Genomic DNA, 26,211 nt, shown 5'->3' with positions numbered 1-26,211 from the left:
AATCTAATCAAAGCAGATAGAGTGTTAACTAGAATTCATCTGCCCCACAGGGACTGGGAGGGGTGGGGGGTGGGGTTTTATTGGGGTTCTTCATGGTAAAAAATAAGTTTTGGTAAAGGGAAATGTGCTTGATATTTGCATGACTGAGACCTAAACCTGAAAGCTTTGTAACCTTTCCCATGGTGATTCAATAAATAAATAAATTAAAAAAAATAAAAAAAAAATTTACTGATAAAGGGACTGGAGCAATAGTACACTTGCTTGGCAAGTGGCCGAACAGGGTTCAATCCCTGACATCCTATGTGGCCCCCTGAGCACTTCCAGGAAGTAATTCTGAAGTGCAGAGCCAAGAGAAGCCCTGAGCATTGTCGGTGGGTCCCCAACAAAAAAAACAAAGATTTACTGATACGCTTCACCTTCCCAACATGAAATCTTTAATAAATTATTAAACAGAATTTTATCAAGAGTTTGCCCCAAACAAAGTTCACTTTTAACAGCAAACTTGCTTTGGAGTCTGTACTGCGTGTGTCTTCTCTACTTGCTGCAGAAGGGGAAGGGGTGGGTGGGAAGGGAGGATGCTTCCCCCACCCGCTCCCCCAGCCCAGGGGAAAGGGTCCGAGCGACACTCGCAGGAAGCTGCGGCCCCCACGAGAGGAGCAGGGCGAAGAGCGCTCACCTCTGGGGGCACCAGCTGATGAGATGCTTGTGCGGCAAACAGAAGGATCCTCGTCACGTCTGAAAACGGGAGAGACCAGAAGAGTCAGTGGGCTCAGGTCTGACTCTGCGCACACGGCCAAGCCTCACGCGGTGTCCTGGACTCAGGGGCCCACAGTCACACTCATTCCCTCCTCTCCCCAGCCCCCCGCTACCTCATCACAGTATCTTTCCTGATCAGAGCCCAGCCCACAATTCCCTGTTCACCTTATTCTGTTTCCTTTATCCTTAAAAAAGAAAAGTGTTTTGTTTTGTTTTGTCTTGGTCTTTGGGCAACACCTGGCAGTGCTCAGGGCTCACTCCTGGCTCTACACTCAACAATCACTCTGATGGTCTCCAGGTACCGTACAGGGTGCTGGGGACAAAACCCGAGTTGGCGGCCTGCAAGGTGAACACCCTCCCCACTGTGTGATCTCTCTGGCCTTCCTCAAAAATTTTCTATCTAGACAAATTACAAAGAGTCTGGCACCAGCAGCGTGTGTCTCCTGTTCAGTCTAGCGCTATGGGGGAAGGACTCGGGTTCTTAAGGAATTCTTGTCCAATGAGGAGCCCAGCACAGAAGTCCCTGTCAGCGAACATAAAAGTACATATCTACATACGTATGTGTATAAATATGTACATAATAGATGTACATATTCTTCCTTCCAAAAAGCTATACATGTAAAGAACAGGTCTTGGCCAAAAATAAATAAATAAATAAATAAAAAGGGAAAGGGAAAAGAATGCCAGTAAGGCACTTACTTTTCATGCACCTGGCCTAATATCCCCAGCACAGAACATGGTCCCCTGAGAACAGCCAGGAGTGACCCTGAACACAGAGCCAGGACTAAGCCCCGAGCACTGCTGGGAGTGACCCTAAGCACAGAGCCAGGACTAAGCCCTGAGCACTGCTGGGAGTGACCCTGAGCACAGAGCCAGGACTCAGCCCCGAGTCTTAGCCCCAGCTCAGTTAGCCCCAGCCCTCATTCTACCTCCCCAAGGGTGAGATGAAGTCTAATCTGCTATTTACTTGCTGAGTGACCTTCCTCATTTTTCCTTCCTCCGACTCTCAGCCTGAGTGAGTGACGATGTATGGCTGCAAACCTGCTTCCCACGCAGCCACACACGGAGCCCTGAGCACTGGTGTATGGAAACCACTTATCAGCAAGGCACTTGACTCACAGGTCACTGGGTTATTTCCTTCTATCTTGGTTCAAGTTTAAAGGAAAAAACAACCACCTATTTTTTTTTAATTTTTATTTATTTTTTTTGCTTTTTTTTTTTTTTTTTGACACACCTGGCGATGCTCAGGGGTTATTCCTGGCCCTGCACTCAGGAATTACTCCTGGCGGTGCTGGGGGGACCCCTCTGAGATGCTGGGAATCAAACCCAGACCAGCCGTGTGCAAGGCAAATGCCCTACCCACTGTGCTATCGCTTGAGGCCCTATTTTCTGTTTCATACTGTTTAAACTGAAAATATAAGTTGCAAACAGTATGCTTAAAAATTATTGCAATGGAGCAGTAATGTAACATCCTGGTAGCTATTACAAAGTAAAGGCCAATTTTTTTTTTTTAAAAAGTATCAAAAAAAAAAAAAGGCTAGAAGAGAAGCATTCCCCCACCACCCCTATAATTACTTAAGCTGAACAACTAAAGCAAGTCCAGAAAGAAAGCAGAACGATTTTTCTCCCCTTTCCCTGACATCCAACATCCAACACATTTCATTCCTAAATCAGTCTTTAATAATTCCAGAACAGAAGACTTCGGATGTTTATTCTAGCCCCAAGGCCACCAAAGAGAACACAGTTAGGAGGCTTACCTCTCTGGTGAGGCTGCAGGAACCTTTGGAGAAAGGGGTAGAAGTTGAAGAGGAAAAGCTGTGGAGAGAAGAAGGCACTGACTTCAGTATTTTTGTCACAAAGCATTCATGCCTCAGGATGACTCAGTGCGTTGTTCTAGACTATGCTGCTAATACCATTGCTCAAGGAAGAAGAGAGCATGCGAGATGCGTGCTGAAAGTAGACTATAGACTGAACACGATCGCCACTCAACACCTCTATTGCAAACCACACACCCTAAAGGAGAGAGAGCAAAAGGGAATGCCCTGCCACAGAGGTGGGGCGGGTGGGGGGCTGGGCGGGCTACTGGGTTCATTGGTGGTGGAGAATGGGCACTGGTGGAGGGATGGGTACTTGATCATGGTGTAACTGAAACCCAAGCACAAAAGTTTGTAAGTCTACAACTGTACCTCAAGGTATTTCACTAATTCAACAAATTAAAGAGAGACAGAATGAGAGAGAGAGAGAGAGAGAGAGAGAGAGAGAGAGAGAGAGAGAGAGAGAGCACACATGCAGAATAAACCAGGGGTTACAAAGGCAATCACACATGAAACATTCATGGACTTGAAAATGTGGTGTGGCTGCCAAACTAATTTCTTTAGCTTTCAAAAAGAGAACTACAGGAAGTAGCACCATTAACTGTTTCTTCCTTGTAACGCTGGGGATCAAACCCACTGCCTCACCACAGTGACCTCCCCCTAAGCTAGTGCCTAGCCCACAACAGTACTGATACTAAGTCTTCAAGCTGAGGGACAAAATAGTATCTATATAGCATTTAACATGTTCAAATAACATGGAAACACCCACTGTCTGGTTTCATGACTAGATACGAGTTTAAACAGAGTGGAGCAATTCCTACACGAGCCTTACTTTAGAGACAACACACTAACATTCTGGGGTCTGCCCAGGTGAGAGACAGGAGACCAGTCGTTAAATGGAAGGTACACTTTACTTTCCAGAAGTGCTGGAGACGACTGATGTTTACAGAGTTAATCACGTGAGAATTGTTTTTCTGTTTAGTCAGAGCAAAACCAAGCTACAGAGACTAACGGGGAAAACTTCACTCCAATATAAAAGACAGAGGCACAATTGTGTCATCTGTGAAACTCCAATATCATTTCCAACTGACCCTGCTGAAATCACAACCCGCTTCTGCCCCAATCCAGACCTGATAGGAAAGGACTACACAAATGTAAGAAGCATGTGGGGCAGGCTTTTCCGGGGAAGCAGAGATTCCACTGAAGTGTCAAGTTGTTCTTAAAACAGGGGGCGTTATGGCTCAAGGTGCAGAATTCCTGCCTTGCACGAGAGACCCTGGGTTTGACCCCTGGCAACAAATGAATAAACAAAGGGACAAAGTTTGTACTTTGTGTTTACTTTGTGTGTGGGAGAGGGAAGGTTGCTCGGCCCCCCCTGCAGTGCACACACTGTAGATCCCCAGATGAAACAGGGCTAGGGATCATTCAAACTGCTGTCGGTTATTCACTGAACACCAGGCTAGCCCTGGGAGCTCTCTCTCCAGCCTGTGCTTTCATTTTGCGTGTGATATATGTGTGCACTTGTTTGATTTTTAAAAACAACTCACTTGGGGGATAGAGCAATAGCGCAGCGGGTAGGGCATTTGCCCTGCACACAGCCAACCGGGTTGGATTCCCAGCATCCCATATGGTCCCCTGAGCACCACCAGGAATAATTCCTGAGTGCAGAGCCAGGAGTAACCCCTGTGCATTGCCAGGTATGACCCAAAAAGCAAAAATAAATAAATAAATCAAATGTTTAAAAAAAAAAAAACTCTCTCTCCCTCTCCTTCTCTACTTCAAAATACTTGCTGGATGAGAGCAACATTATTCAGTGTTTTCAAAGTAGCTCCAATCACAAGAGCAAATGACAGGAATTAACTTCAATATTTATTTTATAATCTAATTTTTCGGTCATTTCTCCTTTCCCGTAATGGTAGGTAGCCTGAGAGTGGCTCTGTCCAGATGCATGAACTCCTGATAGACATATGCAGACGAATATAGCACAAACAGCGACAACTTTCTTTCTAGATTGCTCTCAAAGTCACAAGAGCAATGAAGGGGGAAGGAAGATGCAGAAAGTGTCTTTTGATATAAGAACTATGCAGACTCAAAAAATCAGCGGGGAAAAAGAGTAAAATCAAAATAGAAAATATGACACAAAGGTCTGTCATATACTAAAAATACATATGACTTAACATCTCAGACCCCGAGAACCAAGTGAGAGAAACAGCTATTTTCAGAGTGTAAGATCTTACTCTTGGCAAATGTCACGGGTTTCAATGGCTTGGGGGACAGAATTAAGTCCCAGCTCTCCTTGGTGGACTTATTTATTTTTTTCCACTCAGCATAATTATTTTTTTCCTTCTTTTGCTTTTTTGGGTCACACCCAGCAATGCTCAGGGGTTACTCCTGGCTCTGCACTCAGGAATGACTCCTGGTGGTGCTTGAGGGACCAAATGGGATGCCGGGGATTGAACCCAGGTCGGCAGCGTGCAAGGCAAATGCCCTCCCCACTGTCCTATCGCTCTAGCCCCTCAGCATAATTCTAAGCTTCACCAAGAGAAACATGATGTGATCCCAACCTCATGGATTCCCACCAATCTGGAGATGAGATTCATGAGCATCATCTTCACTTCGAACCTCTCCTTACAGCTCTCCAGCTGCTTCAGTAGCTTCTCTGAAAAATCTGGAAAGAGAATCAGCATACAGTGTGCATAGCATGATACCTGGGGCTACTTCCCCCCACCCCCCAAACTACCTGCCAGGGGCAGCCACCCACTTAGGGAAACAGTAATCCAGGGAATCCTTTGAGAGCTGCATCACTTACTAGCTCTTATTTTTTTTTTTTTTGTCTTTTGGACCACACCCATCTATGCTCAGCGCTTACTCCTAGTTCTGTGCTCAGGGATCATTTCTGAGAGTTTGATGGGGATACACGGATTACAACGTGCCAGGCCAGGGCCCAACAGTTGTACTACTGCTCCGGCCCCTCACCAGTTCTTCAGTGCAGGGGCAGCTACAACTTTTTCCACTTGAGACTCTCCTAGCCTGAAAAAACTGTAACTTCAGCAGGCACTGCCATAAACAAAGCTCCGCATTCATTATCTGGTCGATTCTGATTTTGTTTTTGGCCGCGGCATGATCAAAACCTTTTACTAATGCCAACTCTGTGTGTGTGTGTGTGTGTGTGAGATCCCCACATTTGGTTATGCAACCCCAAGCAGGGTCAAGACCCACACTAAGAAGCTTTGGATCAGAGCACAGCTGGGAACACGTGAAGTCGCTGGGCCCGGGGGCACCCTGCATGACTACATGCGGGTCTGGGGAAAAGACAATCAAGGCACCAGTATAATCCCGGGAAGTCCTTAGTTGAGCCCAGTTTGCAGTCCTGTCTCAGAGCGAGTGTTCAAAATCGAAGCTCCACAATTTTGGCTTTCACAGGTCAGTATTGGTCTTTTAAAAAGAGGACAGGGGGTCGGAGTGATAGCACAGCAAGGAGGACATTTGTCCTGCAGGTGGCCGACGACCTGGGGTTGATCTCCAGCATCTCATATGGTCCCTGAGCATTGCCAGGAGTGAGTAATTCCTGAGTGCAGAGCCAGAAGTAAGTCCTAAGCATTGCCGGGTGTGACTTAAAAAAAAAACAAAATTCAAAAAAGAATGGTGGCAGGGAGGTGGGGTGATGGCAGGAGCCAACGAGAGACGGTTAAGTTCTCTTCTGGCCAAGTGCCCGCTCCCGCTGAAGACGCGAGTTGCAGAGGGCACGTTTTCCTTCATTTTCTAAGAACTGGGAATCACGGCATACAGCCGTACAGCACTGCCTCAGTCCTGTAGATTACAGCTACTTTACAGAAACTAAGCATTAGTGATGGTGTATTAAGTGCCAGGGATATGGGACTTCCTGGGGGTTCTGAAGGTAGAAACAAAAGAGGTCAACAAAGACATTGGGAAATTGCAATAATACCTTGGGGATCATGAATCAAGTGAATAGCTGAAAAATTAAACACCTCTGGCTTTTTCTTCTTCTTTTGTTTCTGAAAAGGAGGGGGGAAAGAACTATTTACATCTGATTTACAGTAAGGAGGCCCTCCCGATGAAATGCATGAATGTGCAAAACACCACTCCACTACTTAAAAGGAACAAATCTTTGTTTAAAAAAACCTAGAAAATCTGGAAGAACTAGTGGTGGTTTTTACCTTTAAAGACTAAACCTCAGCAAGAAACAATTTTATTATAGTAAAAACCTATCACACATTTTTCTAAGTCAAAGTTATTTCTGGATTCAAATTCTTATAAGTGGTTTCTAAAAACCACATATAACTGCATTACAAAGATTCCACCTCATTCCCAGGGGCAAGTCTACACCTTGAGCACTTTCATGGCCTTTTCTAACTTCTTCTTGTTTTTGGAGCTCTTCTTTCCTGTGGCATACTGCACAAGGAGGTCTCGAGCCTTGGGTCCTTCATCCTGGGCAAGAGATTGCAGAAAGTTTGCACAGAAGAAAAGAACAATCTGTTCTTTGTACTTAAGATTCTTTGCACACAGCTATTAAAAATAAACACAACTTTAAATGTCTTTCAATATTCAATGGCCGCCCCCCACAATTTGTCCATATGCCCGAGCAGACAAAGGATTTTAGTACAGTACCGAATTTTTTTCTTTTTCTTTTGCGTTGTTATTTAGTTACAATACACAAACAGAAAACAACTTAGCTTCTATTTGAATAGAGTAACTGGAAATGTTCATTAGCAGGGAGGTACTTAAACTATAATACATTCTGAATCTGAAATTATGTAAAGATTCAAAGAATGAAATAGATCAATATGCAGTAATCTAAATGCAATAGTGCATCTATTGTAAGGCAGAAACTGACACCATGACAGGTCAGAAATCAGCAAAATCAGCTAGGCCTCAGGTTCCCCTACAGAACTAAAACAATTTCAGTTTCCCAGCAATGAAACAATGTGTGACTAGCCAACCTGAACCCACCTGGAAAGTTCCTGGGCCCAACAAGTGGGCTCAATCAATCATTATGCCCCAGTCAAAATGACCCAAATTTGTCTTTAGTTAACCCTAAAAGAATGAGTAGTTTATGTAACCATAAACTGCTAGTGGAAACTATTAAGTATTGCCTGACCACTGTTACCCTAGACACTTGTCAAAACACCTTTGTTTGGTAACTAAGTAAGATTTCTTTCTGAAACAATAAGGCATGTACTGCTTATGTAATCTAACCCGATATAAACTTGCTTGCTGCCTGAAGTCAGAGTCACTATCAAGAGACCACTCTGTGGGTGAGATAGTTGACCCCAAGATACTGGAATAAAACTCCTACTGCTTTTGCATTACTGAGTTCGTGTTTCTGTCTGTCTTGCCATTTGGGAACCCAGAATCCCGGGCTTACCACTATGCATTCAATAAAAAGAAACCATATATATTATTGTTTTCTTTCTTTCTAATACACAGAACATACATATTATTTGCATATTAAAAAAACTCACTATACACAACACTGTACATATATTCATATACTGAGGCACAGTTAGTGAAATAGTCTGTGAAGAAGTGGGGAGTAAAATTAAGACAGAAAGGATAAACCTGTTCTATCGATACAGCATTTGACATTTTTTACATTAATAATGCATTTATTGCTCAGCTGGAGATGTAGCATGCCTTGCATGTGTCAGCACACACACACACTCGCACACAAACACACATACACAGAATAATGCATCATTTATATATTACTGAGTATTTTTCATTAACATAGATTATTACACAGGTATTCTTGTTACCAAGATGCTAAAATGACAACTTGATAATAAAGGCAACACAGAGGTCCTTTCTAACTTGTATTTAACAATTTTTACTCAAAGCAATAGTGCAATCTGACAAACTAAAATTCAGAGGACAATTAAACTGACCTCAGATTCTGAGTCACTGTCCTGTTTCTCCTCTTCATCTTTCCCCAGGAAGAATGTCAAAGCAGCCACTAGTATCTACCAATTAGAACACAATCAGTTACTTAACCCAGCTTACAAAGAATGCTTTTGTCTATAGTTTATACATGCATACAAACTAGGAGATGCAGGGAAAAAAACAAAACAAAACCAGTGAAGGGATTTAGGATGTTTCTGTCTTAAAACAAGCTTTCTGTTACTTATCCTACAAGTATGTAGTACTCAAGTACATAAAAACAGACTCTATAAAAAGAATGCAGCACCGTAGCACTGTCCTACCATTGTTCATCTATTTGCTCCAGTGGGCACCAGTAACATCTCACAATAAATTGTTGTTACTGTTTTTGGCAAGCTATCGAGAGTATCTCGCCCGCATGGCAGAGCCTGGTGAGCTACCCGTGACGTAGTCGATATGCCAAACATAGTAACAACAAGTCTCATGATGGAGACGTTACTGGGCCTGCTCAAGCAAATCAATGAACAATGGGAGGACCGTGACCATGACCGTTTTTGGCATATCGAATACGTCAGGGGTAGCTTGCCAGGCTCTTCTGTGTGGGTGAGATACTCTCAGTAGCTTGCCGGGTTCTCCGAGAGGGTCAGAGGAATCGAACTTGGGTCGGCTGCGTACAAGGCAAACACCCTACCCGCTGTGCTATCACTCCAGCCCATCATTAAGAATACCTATATTAAACACACACACCCCAGCCCCACCCCACCTCCCCACCCCACCCCCCACATATTACAGTAGCCATTTCAACAGAGAACCAAAGACAGTTTTCAAATTTCTCAGCTATGTCCAAATCCAATAGAAGAAGTAGAGGAAAACAAACTAAACAGCAGGCCATCACTTAACAGATAGCATTTTAAAATGAAACTCGCCTTTCAGCGGTGAACATGATGTAGCACATACAGATGCTGACTTATAATCTACGTCTGAAATCTGTAAAATGTTATAAACCATTGCTACTTCAATAAATATTAAAATCAACCAACCAATGCTCATGACCACGGTTTTGATTCCGCTGCCGTGGAGGCAAGCTTGGCAGCTGAAGCCCAGAGCAAGTCTGACCAACACCTGTCCCCCGGCCTGCCCTTCCTCCTGCGCCCCTCCTGCTGGGACCCCCAGGAACCAGAGAGTGCATTCGCTGGCCCAAGGCTCACCTTGGTGACCTTCGAGAAACAAGCAGTTGTGATGACATTGACGGTTTTGGCATCATTCCTGGGGGAAAACAGAGGGTCTCTGAGTCAAGTTTTATTCTTGGATAGCTCATAACAGGGAAAATGGCACAAAACACACAACATAATAAATACTTTATCTCTTAGCAGATAAAAAAAATCATGAGGCATGAAAGTCAACCACGGAAAAATATTTAATGCCAGAAAATTTACATTGAGAAAAGCTTATTGAAGACTTTTTAAAATTTTTTTGAAATGGGGATCACCTCCATTCATAGTTAGTCATTCTCAACCAATATTGTAAAGATCAGTGAAATGTATAAATTGTCTTTTGCAGTAGACCCTCAAATATTTTTATTGCCTTTTATTATATGCACTTTTCTCTATGCTGTTAAGGCTACCTAGAGTTTAGGAAAAGACCAATTAAGAGATGCTTACCATAAGGTTCCACAGAACTGCCAGGGTCACTCCTGGGTACAGAAATGCCCTGGGCACTGCTGGGTGTGACCCCAAAACAAACAAGAGATGCTTATCTATTTTTAAATTATGAAATTTAAAAAAAAAAGAAACAAAGGAGAATTTCAACACCCAAGCCACAGCATCACCTATAAGAAAACAAAAGCTAACCCAGATGTATAAGTAGAAAAATTCTGCAGGCAACCACTGAAAAAAGAAGAAAGGATTCCTCAAAGGACATGACAAACCCAGCGAGCAATAGACACAGGTGGGGGGAGGTGACAAAAACTGAGAAGAACCAACATAAATGCAACAAAGTTAGAGAATCTTAACTAAAAGAAGCAAATCTATGAAAAAGTGCCAATATCATAAAACAATGATAGCTGGAGCAATAGCACAGCGGTTGGGCGTTTGCCTTGCACGCAGCCAACATGGCCGACCCGAGTTCGATTCCTCCGCCCCTCTCGGAGAGCCCGGCAAGCTACCGAGAGTATCTCGCCCACACGGCAGAGCCTGGCAAGCTCCCCATGAGGTATTCGATATGCCAGACACAGTAACAACAAAGTCTCCAATGGAGACGTTACTGGGCCCACTCGAGCAAATCATAAAACAAATAAAACGCAGATGACAAACTCTAGGACCACTTCCTCAGAGATGCAGTCAGAGTCAACTTCAATGCCAAGGAGGTAAAAGGATAATAAAATGGGGCTACATGAAGTTTAAAAAGTTTTACACATCAAAAGAAACTGTCACAAAAGCAAAAAAGGCAACCTAGCAACTGACAGAAGCCTGACCTATGTCTAGCAAAGGAGTAACATCCAGAACATGTAATTAACTCACACAACTCAACAAGAAAAAAATGATAAGCAATTCACTCAAAAATGGGAGAAAAATCTACTTTTAAAAAGACATACAGGGTGGGGTTGGAGGGATACTGGGATCCATGGTGGTGGGAAATGGGCGCTGGTGGAGGGATGGGCATTTGATCATTGTATAATTGAAACTCAAGCACAAAAATTTGTAAGTCTACAACTGTACCTCATATGTCTCACTAATAAAAAAAAAAAAAGACATACAGGGGCTGGAGCGATAGCACAGTGGGTAGGGTGTTTGCCTTGCACACAGCCAACCCAGGTTTGATTCCCAGCGTCCCATATGGTCCCCTGAGCACCGCCAGGAGTAATTCCTGAGTGCAGAGCCAGGAGTAACCCCTGAGCATCGCCAGGTGGTGACCCAAAAAGAAAAAAAAAAAAGATGTATAGATGACTCACAGACACATGAGAAAACATTCAGTCGTATTTACTAATAGGGAAACATAAATTTAAAAATGTAAACTAAAACCTTATAGAAGGAAATTAAAAAATGAAAATCTAAATCTTATACAAGGAAAAAAACGTGAAAACTAGTGTTGGTGAGGATGTGGAGAAAAGGGAACTCTGGTAGGTGATTAGTGGGAATACAAACGGGTGCAGCCTTTATGGAAAATGGTCTGAAGATTCCCTAAGGAAATTCCATATGATCCAAAAATACCACTCATGGAAATAATCTGAAGAATATGAAAACTAACACTAATCAAAAAGGACATTTGTATACCTATACCCATAGCAGCATTATACACAAAAGCCGAAACACAGAACATCATGAATGTTCAATCATCAGATGGACACATTATCAGAAAAACAATTATCATTCATGTGTGGAATATGAGTAAATAATGCAAACAGCCCAACAAATAACAATAAAGGTAATTCCTCTACTCCATATAAACAATGGTGTTTACTGGAAGAAAGGTTGGGTGAGGGCTGTCTGGTGGTGGGCAGTAATCGGGTGTGGCATGATACACATAGAGAGCTGTGGACACAAACCCCTGAAATTATACAGCATTGTAAGCTGTCCTGCGCTGCACTGTTCTCCCGTTGTTCATCGATTTGCTTGAGCGGGCCCAGTAACGTCTCCATTTTGAGATTTGTTGTTACTGTGTTTGGCATATTGAGTATGTCACAGGTAGCTTGGCTTTGCCGTGGGCACGAGATACTCTGATAGCTTGCTGGGCTCTCCGAGAATCGAACCTAGCTCAGCTGGGCTGGCTGTGTGCAAGGCAAACACCCTACCGCTGTGCTATCGCTCTCATTATAAGCTAATGAAACTAATACAAACAGTTTAAAAGAAGGGCCAGGGAAATAGCTCAAAGGGCTGGAACACAAGCTTTGCATGCAGGAAGTTCGGGTTACAGGATAAGCTGACTTGAAAATCTTCAGAATGGTAGAATGGGTAGAAAATAGAATTCAAGGTCAGACAGTTACAGATCTGATCCTCAGCACTACCTAGTTGTCTGAGCACTGTCAGGAGCAATCTGAGCACCAAGATGGGAGTAGCCCCTGAGCAGTGTCAGGCATGGTCCAAACAAAACAAAACGTAATGTGGTAGCCAATGCTGTCCTCAGTCATCTGGACTGCCTCTGAATTTTTACTGCCAATTTACTCTATGTCATATATATGAAAAAGCTCAAGGTCAGAAAAAAATCATTTTTGTATGTTCTTCAGGAGTTATGAGTAACGAATTATATACTTCTCAAGAGGCAAACACATGTTATTACCAGATGTTCCGTCTGTAGAGTTCAATCATCACATCCAATGATATCTTAGCTGCAGTGGCATTGCTGTCTCTTAACATGGTGTACATGAAATTTTGTAACATCTAAGGAAATGAAGAAGAAAGCACGTGACTACAGTGACAGCACAGTGCCGCAGACACAGAAATCAAAAGGGCACTCACCACATTCACTTTATTGTTCTTGTGCTTTGCATTTATATTCTTGATGTCAGTCACAATATGTGTGTACAAAGTCTGGGAAAAATAAAAGTATAAATACATGAAGCAACATTTCTAATCTTAATTTGGAGAAAGATGTTATAGTGAGATATAGGTATTTTTTTGACCTACTTTTAGTTCTATCACAAATAAGCTAAAAACAAATCAAAAACTAAAAATAAGATTCTCCTCAAAAGATTAAGCATGGAGTTACCATGAAACGAAACAATGCCACATCTCATTACATATCCAAGAGAAATAAAAACATTTTTCTACCTTCATGTTCATGTATATTCACAGCAGCATAACTCATAATGGGCAAAAATGGAAATGACCCAAGTACTAACTGATGAATGGATAAACCAATAGTATGATCAGAAATAGAATTACTTGGCAACAGAAACATGAAGTACCATTACATGCTATAACAGAGGTCCCCAAACTTACTTGACCTACTGCTTCCTTTTGGGAAAAAAGAATTACACAGTGCCCTTCTGGAAAGTACCTTCTTCATGCAAACAAACAGAATACACCCCTCAATTCTACCTAAAGCACTACTGCTCCTCTAGCATCTCCCCAGGGTAGCATCACCCGCTTTGGGAAAAGTGTGTGCCACAACATGGGTGAGCCTTTGTGGAGCAGACAAATTCATAGAGGCAAGAGCAACTGGTAGCTGCCAGGATTGGTGCAGATGCAGGGACGAAGAGTGACTGCTAATGTTTTAAAACTGATTATACGACGGATGGAAACTCCTGCAATGGACTAATTGACCTGAACAACTTCATTAGTTCTTCATTTGTTTTTGATCCACAGCTAGTGGTACTCAGGGCTTACTCCTCCTGGCTCTGTGCTCTGGGATCACTCCTGGGGGTGCTCAAGTGCAGTGCAGGGATCGAACCCGACCAACGGTAAGTAAAGGAAGCATCCCACCCACTGTACTATCACTCCGGACCAACTTGTACCCTCCTTTCCTTGGTCACCTTGGAAGCAAGGCCCTGAGAATCAAACTCTATGCTTTAAAGGGATGAAATATATGTGAATTATATCTCAATCGAACCGCTGTTTAAAGTAAGAAAGGGAGATGGCTCCATTTATAAACACGGAACTGTACGCAACGTAATATTGAAAATACAGATATCGCTGGCATTCAAAATCTGTTCCTATGGAATCTTCTACTAAACTAAGAAGTCCAACTGCTATGATCAAGTGGTGGCAGTCTCTCAATGCTTTGAAAAAACAATTTTATGTCAGTAAAAACAAATTTTAATGTCTTTCCCTTTTGAGAGGAGGTAGGAGATCCCCCACGCAAAGCTCAGAAGGCCCTGGGATCACCCCCCGTGACACTCAGCCATCTCAGCCAGTGGGAGCCCTCAATGCTAGAGCTGCGGATATGGTATTGCTCAGGGCCAGCCATGCTGGGGATCCCCAGGCTATATCTAGTGGCGCTCTGGGGGCCCATGAGTGCCGGGAATCAGGATCTGGGGATGCGACGCCTCTGCCCCTACCCTGAGCTATCTCCCTGGCCCTGAAGGTTGACTCTGTAAAGCTTCAGAAACCTTTGGCTTCTGATCTTACAGGGAAATCATAATAAATATTTGACAGAAATTTGGTTGCTTTATTGGTAGGGGGTGGAGGAAGAATGGAAGTGGTTATAAGTATGAGTATCAAGCTCATGCTGTCACCATGCAGTGGGTCAGGTTCACACTGCGGAACCAAACTTTCTCAGTTGATGTACCACCCTCAGCCACTTCGAAGTTGTGACCCTTGTCTCACTACTCTGTTCTTGAGTCCTTGCATCTGCAAAATATCATCACCAGACACCACCACCACCACCACCACCATCATTATCCTGACTTCAGGGTTTGTGAATAAACAACATATAAAAAAAAATTCTGAGAATGTATCTGGCAAAAGTCAAACGCGAGAAATCGTCATCATACTGCACGCACAAAAAGACAGAAGCCCTCCTGTATAAATTGTTCTTAACTGCATCCAGTGATGGATGGCACAAAGAATCCCAGGGCCTCGGGACTGCACAGATCTTATCTCCGCAGGGAGGGTGAGAGGCTGCGGGGAGGGAACCTTCCCCCTTACCTTTCGCAGCAGCTTATCGTGGCAACGCAGAAGTTCGAAGAAGAGTTCTAACAAACTCGATGGATTGATGAGATTCTTATTTCTCAGTAAGATCAAAGCCTTGCAAAATGTCTTAGGAGAGAAGTGAAAACATACTATAAGAGAACCCACAAAGATAACAATAATAGAACACATTAAATTGGTAGAATCATCTTGAACTTGTGACGGGCAAGACATTCTTTTAAAATTCCATTAATATGGACAATAGCCCACTAGCTGTTGCAGGACTCTTATCCCAACTTTTAGGGGTACTCTTTTTTTTTCCTTTTTGGGTCACACCCGCAACCCGGCAATGCTCAGGCATTACTCCTGGCTCTGCACTCAGGAATTACTCCTGGCAGTGCTCAGGGGACCATATGGGATGCTGGGACTCGAACTCAGATCGACCAAGTGCAAGGCAAATGCCCTCCCGCTGTACTATTGCTCCAGCCCCATTAGGGGTACTCTTATCACTCAAATTTTGCTCATACTGGGCCTGGAGAAACCGATAAAGTGCTGAGTTGCATGCTCTGCATTTAGATTTGCCTGGATTTGAGCCCCATCGGCATCTGGTGCCCAAGCATGACCTGGAGAACCCCAAAATAGTAGGATATGGCCTCCCCAACACACACCCCAAAATAAAAACCAGAAAAAATTTACTAATACAATTCTCCATTGGATGCTAATACAATTCTTCGTTAGATACACTCCTCAGAGAAAAACGCTTCCAAGTCTTGGGGCAGGAAAAACAAAATGGGTTTGAATTATTTGTGCCCAAACACAGGGATAATGACTTTTCCCAGGGGCCATTTCGGGCAGTGCCTGGTGGGGCGCAGGGCAGGGCCAACTCCTGGTGACGCCCCAGGCAGTGGTGTAGGCCTGGCAGTGAGGAGCTTGGCCTGGGGACTATGCCGGTGATGCTGGGCAATGGGGACATAAGAAAGTTTCTTAGATTTTTTTTTTTTTTTTGGCAGCACATGTGTGAGGGCTCAGGTCACCTCTGGTTCTGCTGAGGGCTTATTCCTGGCTCAGTGCTCAGGGATCACTCCTGGCCAATTTAGGGGAACCATATGTTATACCAAGAATAAAGCCTAGACTGGCCACTTGCATGACAAATTTTCTGCTCTTTGCACTGTCTTTCCAGCCCCATGACAGGAATAAGGCTGAGGTAAAACATACTGACTTATATTTTTAAAACAGATTTGATTGAGAGGCTTTTCTCATTTAAACACATATCACACACACATGAACACAGTACAATTTATTAATACAAACACCGGGCCTACCATTCGAAGGTCTGGATCCAGCACGGTGTGATTGCAGGAGAGAAGCTCTTTCAGCTCCTGGGGAAAGGTGCTTAAATGTTCTGGGTAGCAGTGACCAACCTGTAAGAAAGCAAGAGCTCTTCTGAAGTTTCTTCTTCTCCTTTAAAGCACAGACACTTATTCAGGGTGTTCACCAAAGGAGAGTCCAACACCACAGCACAGGAGCTGATGCGTCCCGGTCACCTCCTTTCCTCCCACTGGCTAATCCACATCTACTCTAGTCCTCACGGAATATTTGTGACATGATTTAGAACCTATTTTAATGATGGGTTTGAAGAAGACAAATAGCTTGAAAGCTTTGCTCTGGCCTGGTTTCCTGGAAGGCACTGATGAAATCCTTTAACTTGGTGTTTCCCAGAGTGGGAGATCCCACATCCTTCGTGGCATCGGGAAAACAAGCCAGGGAGGAGAGGGGGTGGTAGGAGTCTCTGGTGCAACTGGGTATGCTTTATCTTTGTTCATTTAAAGGTAAACTCTTGGGGGGCAGAGGGTACGAGGTTGGATGCACAGGTTGTGTTTGTGTGTGCTCACGCGCGCGCGCGTGTGTGTATGTGTGTGGTGTGCATGAGTAGTTTTGTTATTTCTGAAAAGGGGACAGCAGGCAAACTAGTTTGGGTACTGCTGGTCTAATTCAACATAGTGGAAAAAGTATACTTTCCAGAAAGGAAAAGCTTAAATAAATAAGTGCATATATGTACATGTGTGCATATATATCAATTAAGCTTTCATTCACAAATGAAATGACGTTGAGTATTACTGGGAAAATCATGTTGCAAGCTGCTTAACCACTGCTCCTTTTTGTAATTCATCAGTCATCTTACCTGTGCCATAAACATCACCAGCTCTGCCAGTTCTTTGCTAGGTTTATTTGGTTGCAGCTTGAAAATCTCCACATTGGATTTGTAGTGGTTATACTGTTGCAGAAACTGTAGAAAAATGGAATTCAAGGCAGTTACCTTCTATTATTTGATTTTCTGAGTACAAAGTGAAAAATCACTTCAAAGTCTTTGATAGTAGCATAGAGAAAAGGCTATGGCAAAACTACATAGAAACACAGTTTCCTTTATGGTATTCTTTTTTAAAAAAAATTAGGTCAAAAAATTAGGTTGATTTAATTATAATTTTTTTTCTGCGTTCTTCAAGAAAAGTTCTGAAAAATCAAAGCACATCACAGGTCATGTAAAGACCCGCTACAATCATCATCTCCTACTTTCTCTTTTCTGATAGAACTCAACCTCAGCAATTCTTCCATCCTAACCAGAATCCAGTCTCCTGAGCCTCTTACCTTTACACTATAGTCTTTACCTTTACACTACAGTCTTCACCTTTATACACAGTCTCACAGTTCCAATTCCATGATCAGCCGCTTCAAGTCATTTGTCTCTCTCATCATCGTGTCCACTTAGCAAATGTGCAGGGCGCTTTCCCTCTCAACTCTCCCCAAGCTCTTAAAAGCACTACTTTCCAGAACCTCACCACTACTTTGTGAATGACTGTTTGCAATAAATTCTCACCTATGACTTCACATATTTTTGTATTTGTTCCTTACTTTTCGTCTCCTCCACTGCCTCAATTTTGAATAAGCTAATGGAGATTAAAATCACTGGCACCACTGCTTGCTCAAAAGCATTCATTGTAAATATTTCTGTGTGAAGACTTGGAAAAGAGGAAAAACGAGGAGGATAATCAAACCAAAAGATGAAAACCTGTCTTAGCAATGATGAGATACATCAAAATCTAATAAAGAAACATAATTGCATCCAAAGCCTAACAAAGTAACAGCCGGATTAATTGATCAGAACCATAAACACTTAGGTTTTACAAGTTATCAGCTCAAATATCTTTATTATTCACAATTTGCATAAGATCTGTATGCAAAACCCCTCAAAATCTGGGCTGACCAAAATTCGAGAGCGAGTAAGAAGGATTGTACCTGCCACAGAGGCAGGGAATGGGGGTGGGATGGGGTGGCAGGAAGAACACTGGGAACATCGGTGGTGGAAAATGTGTACTGGTGGAGGGATGGGTAGTCGAGCACTGTACCACTGAAACGTAATCATGCAAGTTTGTAACTGCATCTCACGGTGATCCAAAAGAAGGGGGGGGGGGGGGGGGAGGAGTCTGGGCTGAATTTGTCAACCTGGCCTTTCCTGAAGTTTTAATTCTGACAGTTCTTCTCTGCTTTCAATGGGGACTAATCCTGGTTATCTCATCTGACCCTCGGACTAGCGATGCCCCTCCGTCCCGACACAGCCCAGGGCACAAAGTGGGCTCTCGGAAGCCGAAGTCAGTCAATAGCATTCAAAACTGTGATTGACCAAGTTGCCCATTTACAGGAATTAAGGGGGTTCTAGAAAGATAAGAGCGAGAAACCCTCACGGAGTCCAGGGGCGGGTCACTTACTCGTCTCCTCACCCTTGCAAGGTCGGGAGAAAACAAAATAAGGGTTTTAAGGCTGTTTCTGCTACAACAGGGTCTCAGGACCACGCAGAAAATTGAAAGTCAAGGCAGGCAGGTATACAAGGGCTGGGGAACTAACTCGTCCTAAGTCCTTTTTCTCCTCCGGGGGGAAGCACGACATGAAGAGCAGAATCTCAGCTCCACTCCCCCTCCCTTCCGTGTCCCCGTCCCGTGTCCCCATCCCGTGTCCCCGGCCCCCGCCAGGACGGTAAATTAAGGCCCGGGTGCCAGCAGTGCGGCATCGCATCCTCACCTCTTCCAGGTAAGCCGGCGGGTCCCGCTTAATCAGGTTTTGTAACTGCGGCAGGTTGCTGGGCAGCTTGTTGTTGTTTCTGTTCGGCATGTTGGCGGTCGAAGGGATCCCAGGCGAAGAGGCTTAAGAAAACCCACCTCAGCGGCCACTGCCCACCTCTCGGGCAGCGACTAGAAATCGTACTTCCTAGTTAAGACCGGATGCAGCACATGGGACACTGGGCGGCGCCATCTTGGCTATTTACATGAACTCTTTACTACGGAAGCCTCCGAGTGTCAAACTTATGCGGACGAGCCGATCTGGAACCGCTTTAGAGATTTTTGGTATGACGGTGCATTGGTTTTTCTTTGGGGAGTTTGGGGGAGTGGTTTTGTGGGTTTTTTTTTTTACTTTGTTTTGTTTTCACCAAGACTTTCTACAGTTGTATCTAAACAATCTGAAAGTGCAAAGATTTTACATATAGTAGTTGATTAGTTGAATTCATCATCCCGAGACTGCAATGTAACATTTATTAGAGGAAAATTGTCGGAGCCAGAGGGATGGTGCATAGGGTAAGGTACTTGCCTTGCACTCGGTACATCAGGAATTTGCAACCCTAAACCAGCTAAGGTTCCCCTGTACTGCCAGGAGTGATTCCCTGATCAGAGAGGCATGAGTAAATCTGAACACGTAAAAGAAGGAGGGAGGGAAGGAAGTTTTATGGGTTTTTTTTTTATTCTTTTGAGAACCTTGATTGATAGTCCTGTTAGTAGTAGTGTTTTAACACGTATCCTCCCAATACGACACCAACAATCGCGACGCCAACATCCTACCGCCAGTGTTCCTAGGTCTCCCATATCTTCCAACTCACCCCCTCCGCAAACTCATTTGTTGTATTTTGTTCTTTTAAATCTCCGCATTTATTTCCCCCCGCCCCCGAATTATAATTTGTTTCTTTTTTAAATTTACTTTTGTGAAGTTTAAAAAATGTTATAAAAGCACCATGATTTAAAAAGTTATTCATAGTTGAGTTTAAGAGAAAAAAATGCAGCACTGATTCTATCACCACTGTCAGCTTCCCCCTACCAATGTTCCCAGGTTGCTTTCCGTATCCCCTCTACTACTCCCATTATTATTTTTTATTCTTTATATCCCATACATGAATAGAGATCATTCTGTATTTGTCTCTCTTCCCGTCATTGGTTTCACTCAGCATGATACCCTCTAGTTCCATCCACAGAGAAGTCCAATACAGGGTTTTCTTTCTTATTTTTTGATTTTTTCATTTCATCATCCTGTTATTCGTCGATCGCCTCGAGCAGGCCCCAGTAACGTCTCTTTCATCCTAGCCCTGAGATTATATTCAAGGCTCTTTAGGAGAAAGAGACCCATCATTGTTACTGGTATTTGGCATATTTGGTACGCCACGGGGAGTTTGCCAGACTCTGTCCTGTGGGCAGGCTACATTCGATAGCCTGCAAGTTTGTCCAAAGTAGGAATGAGATAATAAGATGTCTTTCTTATAGCTGAATAGTATTCCTTAGTGTATTTGTACCACAGTTTATTTATGCAGTCATCTATTCTGGAGCACTCTGATTGTTTTTAGATCTTGGGTATCATGAATAGTGCAAATGTTGCTTTAAAAAAATTTTTTTCCCCCTGGTTCTTGGGGAAGATGCCAAGAAATGGAATCACTGGGTCATGTAGAAGCTCAATTTTTCTTTTTAATCTGTCAGGAAATTTTTTTTTAAACCGAATCACTGAGACACACAGTTCATGATTTCATGATTTCAGTCATACAGTGTTCTAATCCCTCCAGCATTGTACATTTCCCACCTCCAATGTCCCCACTTTCCCTCATCTACCCTCCCCCACCTTCCAGCCTGTCTCTATGTCAGGTACTTTCTTTTATTTATTTATTCATTTATTTTTGCGTTTTGGGTCACACCTGGCGTTGCACCGTGGTTACTCCTGGCTCTTCACTCAGGAATTACTCCTGGGGGTGCTCAGGGGACCATATGGGATGCTGGGAATCGAACCCGGGTTGGCCACATGCAAGGCAAACAGCACAGCCCTACTTGCTGTGCTATCGCTCCAGCCCCTATGGCAGGTACTTTAATTCTCTCTCTCTCTCTCTCTCCCTCTCTCTCTCTCTCTCTCTCTCTCTCTCTCTCTCTTTATCCACACACACACACACCACCACCACTTTTGGGCATTATGGTTTTCAATGCAGATACTGTTACTGAGAGTCTATCATATTTGTTCCTTTACCTACTTTTAGTATGCAGTTCTTATCCAGAATGATTATTTCCAACTATTTTTGTCATAGTGGTCCCTTCTCTATCCCAAATACCTTCTCCCCCACTTGAGGCAAAGGAAGCTCAATTTTTATTTATTTTTTTAATAGTTTCCATATGTGTTCTATAGAGCTGAACCAGACTATAGTTCTTTAACAGTGAATGAGGGTTCTGTTTTTCTCACAACTTTGCCAGCACAGGTTGTTTATTAATATATAATTATAAGAAACTGGCTATAAGAAATAGGCTGCCGAGTTTTTATATATGTGCACCACCATGAAATCGCCATCACAATCAAGATAACAAATATATTCATTATCTTCTTTTCTGGTAGTGACATCAGGCAGACCCTTAAACGGATCAGATTATTTTGCCAGATTCCTTTCTCATGCAGATTTGAAACTAAAGTCCTTCAGTGACAAAGAAGCCATAGAGAATTTGGCCCCATGTTAACCTCTTTGGGCTTTTCTCCCCTTTGCACTCTGGGAAAAGTTCTCTCCATCTCTTCATTAGAGAGCTCTTCCTTGACCTCCCAACTACACTCTCAGCCCACACTCCCTTCTCCTCCTTTACTTTCATCTGTTTCACTCACTCACCCCCTGCACAATATGTATTCACTAGCTTTAATTATTTATTGTCTATATCTCTGCTGCTCTAAAATGAGTTCTATGAGGGCTCTCTTGTTGTTTTTAATTCCACTGATCTGTCAACTCTGGAGCAACAACATTAGTTGTTAACCTACTTAGTAGGTTAACATTCGTTAACATTAGTTGAACGAAAGATAAGATCTAGCCTCTTCCTAGCCTTCAACTGTGTGTGGTTTATCAAAGAACTAAAAGTTATCTAAGACACCCACGACAAATTTTACCTAAAGATCAGTATGATTAATATGTGAATTCTGCTTATTGTCTCTTCCCTTAGATTCCAATGATATCGACTGTTCAGAAAATAATGAACCCAAGGCCTTCCTATCCTCATTAAAATGTGTATTTTTAATTTAATTTTATTCAATATTCCAACACCAATCCCACCACCATTACACTTTCCCACCATCATATTTCAAATTTTTTCACCCACATCTAAAGCCTGCCCTTAAAGCAGAACCTAAATAATTTATTTTGTATTGTTTGTTGTGAATTATCTGTTAAAAACGATCCCCAAAAGTTTCCTTAGAGGAAATTGTGTGAGGATTGTTCTATCTCAGCCTGGAACCATTAAGTCCTTGTATAAGAGATTACTAACATATTGTTACAAGTTGTGTGTGTATATATATATATATATATATAGGGGCTGGAGCAATAGCACAGAGGGTAGGGCGTTTGCCTTGCATGCGGCCAACACAGCCGACCCGAGATCAATTTCTCCGCCCCTCTCGGAGAGCCCGGCAAGCTACGGAGAGTATTTTGCCCGCACAGCAAAACCTGGCAAGCTACCTGTGACATATTCAATATGCCAAACACAGTAACAAGTCTCACAATGTCACTGGGCCCGCTTGAACAAATCGATGAACAATGGGAGGACAGTGACAGATGTGTGTGTGTATACATATATATGTATATATATATTTTTTAATCGAGATCAGTTTCTTTCTACTTTACAACACATCAAATGTGGTGTGCTATTCTTGGTACGTAGGGGGCATAGAGTATGAGATGTCGCACAGCCATGAATGTGGCCATGCGCTCCAGGAACTTTAAAATTTTAAATAAGGTGATACACCTGTAGTTTATTTTTTGACTAGATGATGACTTCAGGGACCAGAGACATCTCTGCAGCTTGTTGCTCTCTTCTGAGATTTATTTGCGAGTCTCTTGATCATGGCCATTAACAAGCTTAAATGGCACCAGAGGCAGTTCGTGGGCGTGACTACCAGGTTCCCCAAAGAATAGGAAAATGGGGAGAGGTCGCCTATTCTCGACTGTTTGAGCCTGGAGTTAAAATTTATTGTTTTTAATACTTAGAATAGGCAGAATTCTGTTTTATGAGACCTCTTCCATAATCTGGGAGCTTCCCTCTCTTATTCTCCCTTCTCTTATGTCTCCCAAAATAAAGTCTTTTACTGAGTTCGGCCATATGCTCTCCTGTGTCTTGCTTTCCATTTTGACTGTTTGAGGACAAGAACCTGACATTTGGAGAAGGCCAGCCAGGAGTTTGCAGGAGTCTTCATCTTCATTATCCAGTTTATGGGCAGAATTCAGTTTCTGTTTCTTCTTCCTCCACATCTTTTCTCTCCAAAAAAAAAAATAAGTAAATAAAAGAAACTTAGAAACTAGCATCGCTGGGTGTGACCCCCCTCAAAAAAAAGCAAAAAAAAAAAAAAAAAAGCAACAGAAACTTAAACACGCCACTAGAGGGAGCTCATGCTTTATTTTTCTGAAAACGATTGACACAAAATGATCACGTTGAAAACCGGAGGAGACTGGTAGCAGAAGAAATCTTTGTTTAACTTTTCATTAGTTCCTCTTTCCTTTCTTTTTATACTTCTGGCTGTCATTGTTATGAGAGTGGGACACTCTTGGTTGGGGTGCACAGAGGCTTCACAAGCTTTAGCTAGGTGAAACCAGTTCACACAGAACTGGTTGCAAAGCGCCAGTTATATAGCACACTTTGCTATGGCACTCGGATGACAAATGGCAGTACCTGAATTGTACTTGTCACATGGGTGGTCACGTGGGTGGAAGGCTGCATCCCAGACAAAGCAGGTGCTCTAAGCTGTGTAATATCTTTAGGGGGCGGCCAGGGGAGGCTCCGGAGGCTCTTTCCCTCGTCCCCCACATCTGGGTGAGCCCAGGGCCGCTCCCTGAACCAGGGGCCATGGGGTAGACAGTGGAGGAAATGAGGGCCAAGCCGGTTAGATGATCAGATGCCATTTATTCCGTTCTCCCCACGCGCCTGCCCCAGTCTCTCTGAGCCTCCCATTCTAGTCTCACACTCCCCTCATTCCCGGCTCCTCCTGTCTCTCCCGCTCATCTCTTCGTGCTCCGTCTCACAACCTGGGCTCTCTCTCTCCACGCACCTACTCCTGTATTCTTCTTCTACCTTCTTCTCTCTCTGTTCCCCTTGCTAGTCTCTCCACACTCCATCTTGAACCCCTGCTCTCTCCCCTCTCTCTCCAGCTCCTTGGGCTGACACTGCACCCACTGGTAGCAAAATCAACATAAGAAAGCCCTTCCTCAGGGCCCACCAGGTTCAAAGGAAATACCACCATAGAGGAATTCCAAAGCCCTTCCTGACTGCCCAGGGGCAAAATACCTCCTAAGGTGTTTTTCTCCTTTCTTCAGTTCAATAACTCTATCAACATTTAATACTAATTGTTTTTGTGTGGACACAGTAAGAGATACATTGAGGCTTATAGGGCAGCTCTCCTGGGAACATCTTGCCACAGACTCAGACTACAGAGCTCAGCCCGGCAAGCTACCGAGAGTATTCGATATGCCAGACACAGTAACAACAAGGTCAGATTAATCATTCCTAACCCTAGCAGGGTCCACATCTAGTTATTACTTTTTGGATCATGACAGCATTTGTCCATGACCAAGCTCTTAACTTATAGTTAAGCATTAGGCACTTTGGCCAGGCCCATCTTGATGCCAGGGTCGCACATAGCTTACCGCTTGCCCTGGTTCCATCCAGTCCCTCATCAGGACCTTGCCTTTGGTGGTGCTAGGAAGTAAAGACAGCTGAGGCTTAGGTCAGAGAATAGATGCCCAGGAGGAAAATATCAGTTAGAGTCATATAGCTCCCACATTACAAAAGCATAGGATATATTGTCTTGTGTCCATACAAAAAAGACATTGCTCTGAATAAACTATGCAAAGGACTTAGGGAGAAGAGAAAAATAATATTTACAAGTCAACAGAGCACAAAGAAAGAAGTTAGAAATAAACATAGAGGAATGCAGTACTGTGATGGGAGCAACCCAATAAACCTAAACTACCTGTGGCTACGCAGGAAGGACAAAACAATGTTATCCTACACTAATCAATTGCAGATATTTACACCATTGCTGCTCTTAATTCGCTCTTCTCTTTTCTACCATACTGCAAATTTTGCCTCTGAATCTGAAAGTCGCTGAATCCATTTCTGCACGTGGACAGTGAAGACCTAACCAGTCTGTCCTGTCATCCTGGCATAGCAGTAACTATTTCTACCCCTGTTCTTTGGCTTTTTACCTCTTTGAACACCGCAGTCAGGATCTTAAAGTCAACTGCTTCTCAAGAACCATTCTAACGGTTTTTAATTTTTTAATGTCTTTATACTTCAAACATTGAGCATTCTGGTTGGTTGAGAGAGATCTTTAGAGATTTTTTTTTAACTTTTTGGGTCACACCCAGCGATGCTCAGGGGTTACTCCTGGCTCTGCACTCACGACTTACTCCTGGCAGTGCTTGGAGAAACATATGGGATGCCAGGAATTGAACCTGGGTCAGCGGCGTGCAAGGCAAACGTCCTACCCACTGTACTATTGCTCCGGCCCAGTGATTTTATAAGGAGAGAGAGGATAGTTGGCTCTTTTAAAAACGAGCACCACCACCAACTGACCCCAAGCATTGCTGGGCCAAGTATAGGTCTGCAAGACTGGACCAACAATGTCCAGAAATGGCCCAAGCCCTGCTGGTTGTGGTTTCTCTAGAAATGAATAAATATAACAGGCTGGAGAGATAGTACAAGGGTTAAGGTGATGTATTATTTATAAGATTATGAATTATGTATAACGTTAAAGTTAAGGCCTTACATACAGCATCCCTGGCACTATATGTAGTTCTCCAAGCACCCCAAAAGTGATTCCTGACTACAGAGCCAGGAGTAAACTCTGAGCATCACATA

The 26,211-nt window shown here is 43.2% G+C and overlaps 1 protein-coding gene across 1 annotated transcript in view; it reads right to left on the bottom strand.

Moving 5' to 3' along the window:
- Positions 1-19,329, bottom strand: part of SDAD1 (SDA1 domain containing 1) — a 29,365-nt gene extending 10,036 nt beyond the window's left edge. The window contains exons 1-13 of the mRNA XM_056111116.1: positions 19,109-19,329; positions 17,217-17,321; positions 16,357-16,455; positions 15,053-15,163; positions 12,923-12,994; positions 12,744-12,844; positions 9,677-9,734; positions 8,477-8,551; positions 6,918-7,019; positions 6,517-6,586; positions 5,135-5,238; positions 2,514-2,571; positions 677-735 (exon numbers count right to left, since the gene is read on the bottom strand). Coding sequence (XP_055967091.1) covers positions 677-735; positions 2,514-2,571; positions 5,135-5,238; positions 6,517-6,586; positions 6,918-7,019; positions 8,477-8,551; positions 9,677-9,734; positions 12,744-12,844; positions 12,923-12,994; positions 15,053-15,163; positions 16,357-16,455; positions 17,217-17,321; positions 19,109-19,198 — 1,104 coding nt within the window. The 5' untranslated portion in view covers positions 19,199-19,329. The remainder of the gene's footprint in view (positions 1-676; positions 736-2,513; positions 2,572-5,134; positions 5,239-6,516; positions 6,587-6,917; positions 7,020-8,476; positions 8,552-9,676; positions 9,735-12,743; positions 12,845-12,922; positions 12,995-15,052; positions 15,164-16,356; positions 16,456-17,216; positions 17,322-19,108) is intronic.
- Positions 19,330-26,211: the final 6,882 nt, after the last annotated feature.

This window comes from Sorex fumeus, unplaced genomic scaffold, assembly GCF_029834395.1.
Source record: "Sorex fumeus unplaced genomic scaffold, SorFum_2.1 ptg000013l, whole genome shotgun sequence".
Taxonomy (NCBI): Eukaryota; Metazoa; Chordata; class Mammalia; order Eulipotyphla; family Soricidae; genus Sorex; species Sorex fumeus.
Note: the sequence above shows the minus strand (reverse complement) of the source record. Positions and strands in the feature narration are given on the sequence as shown.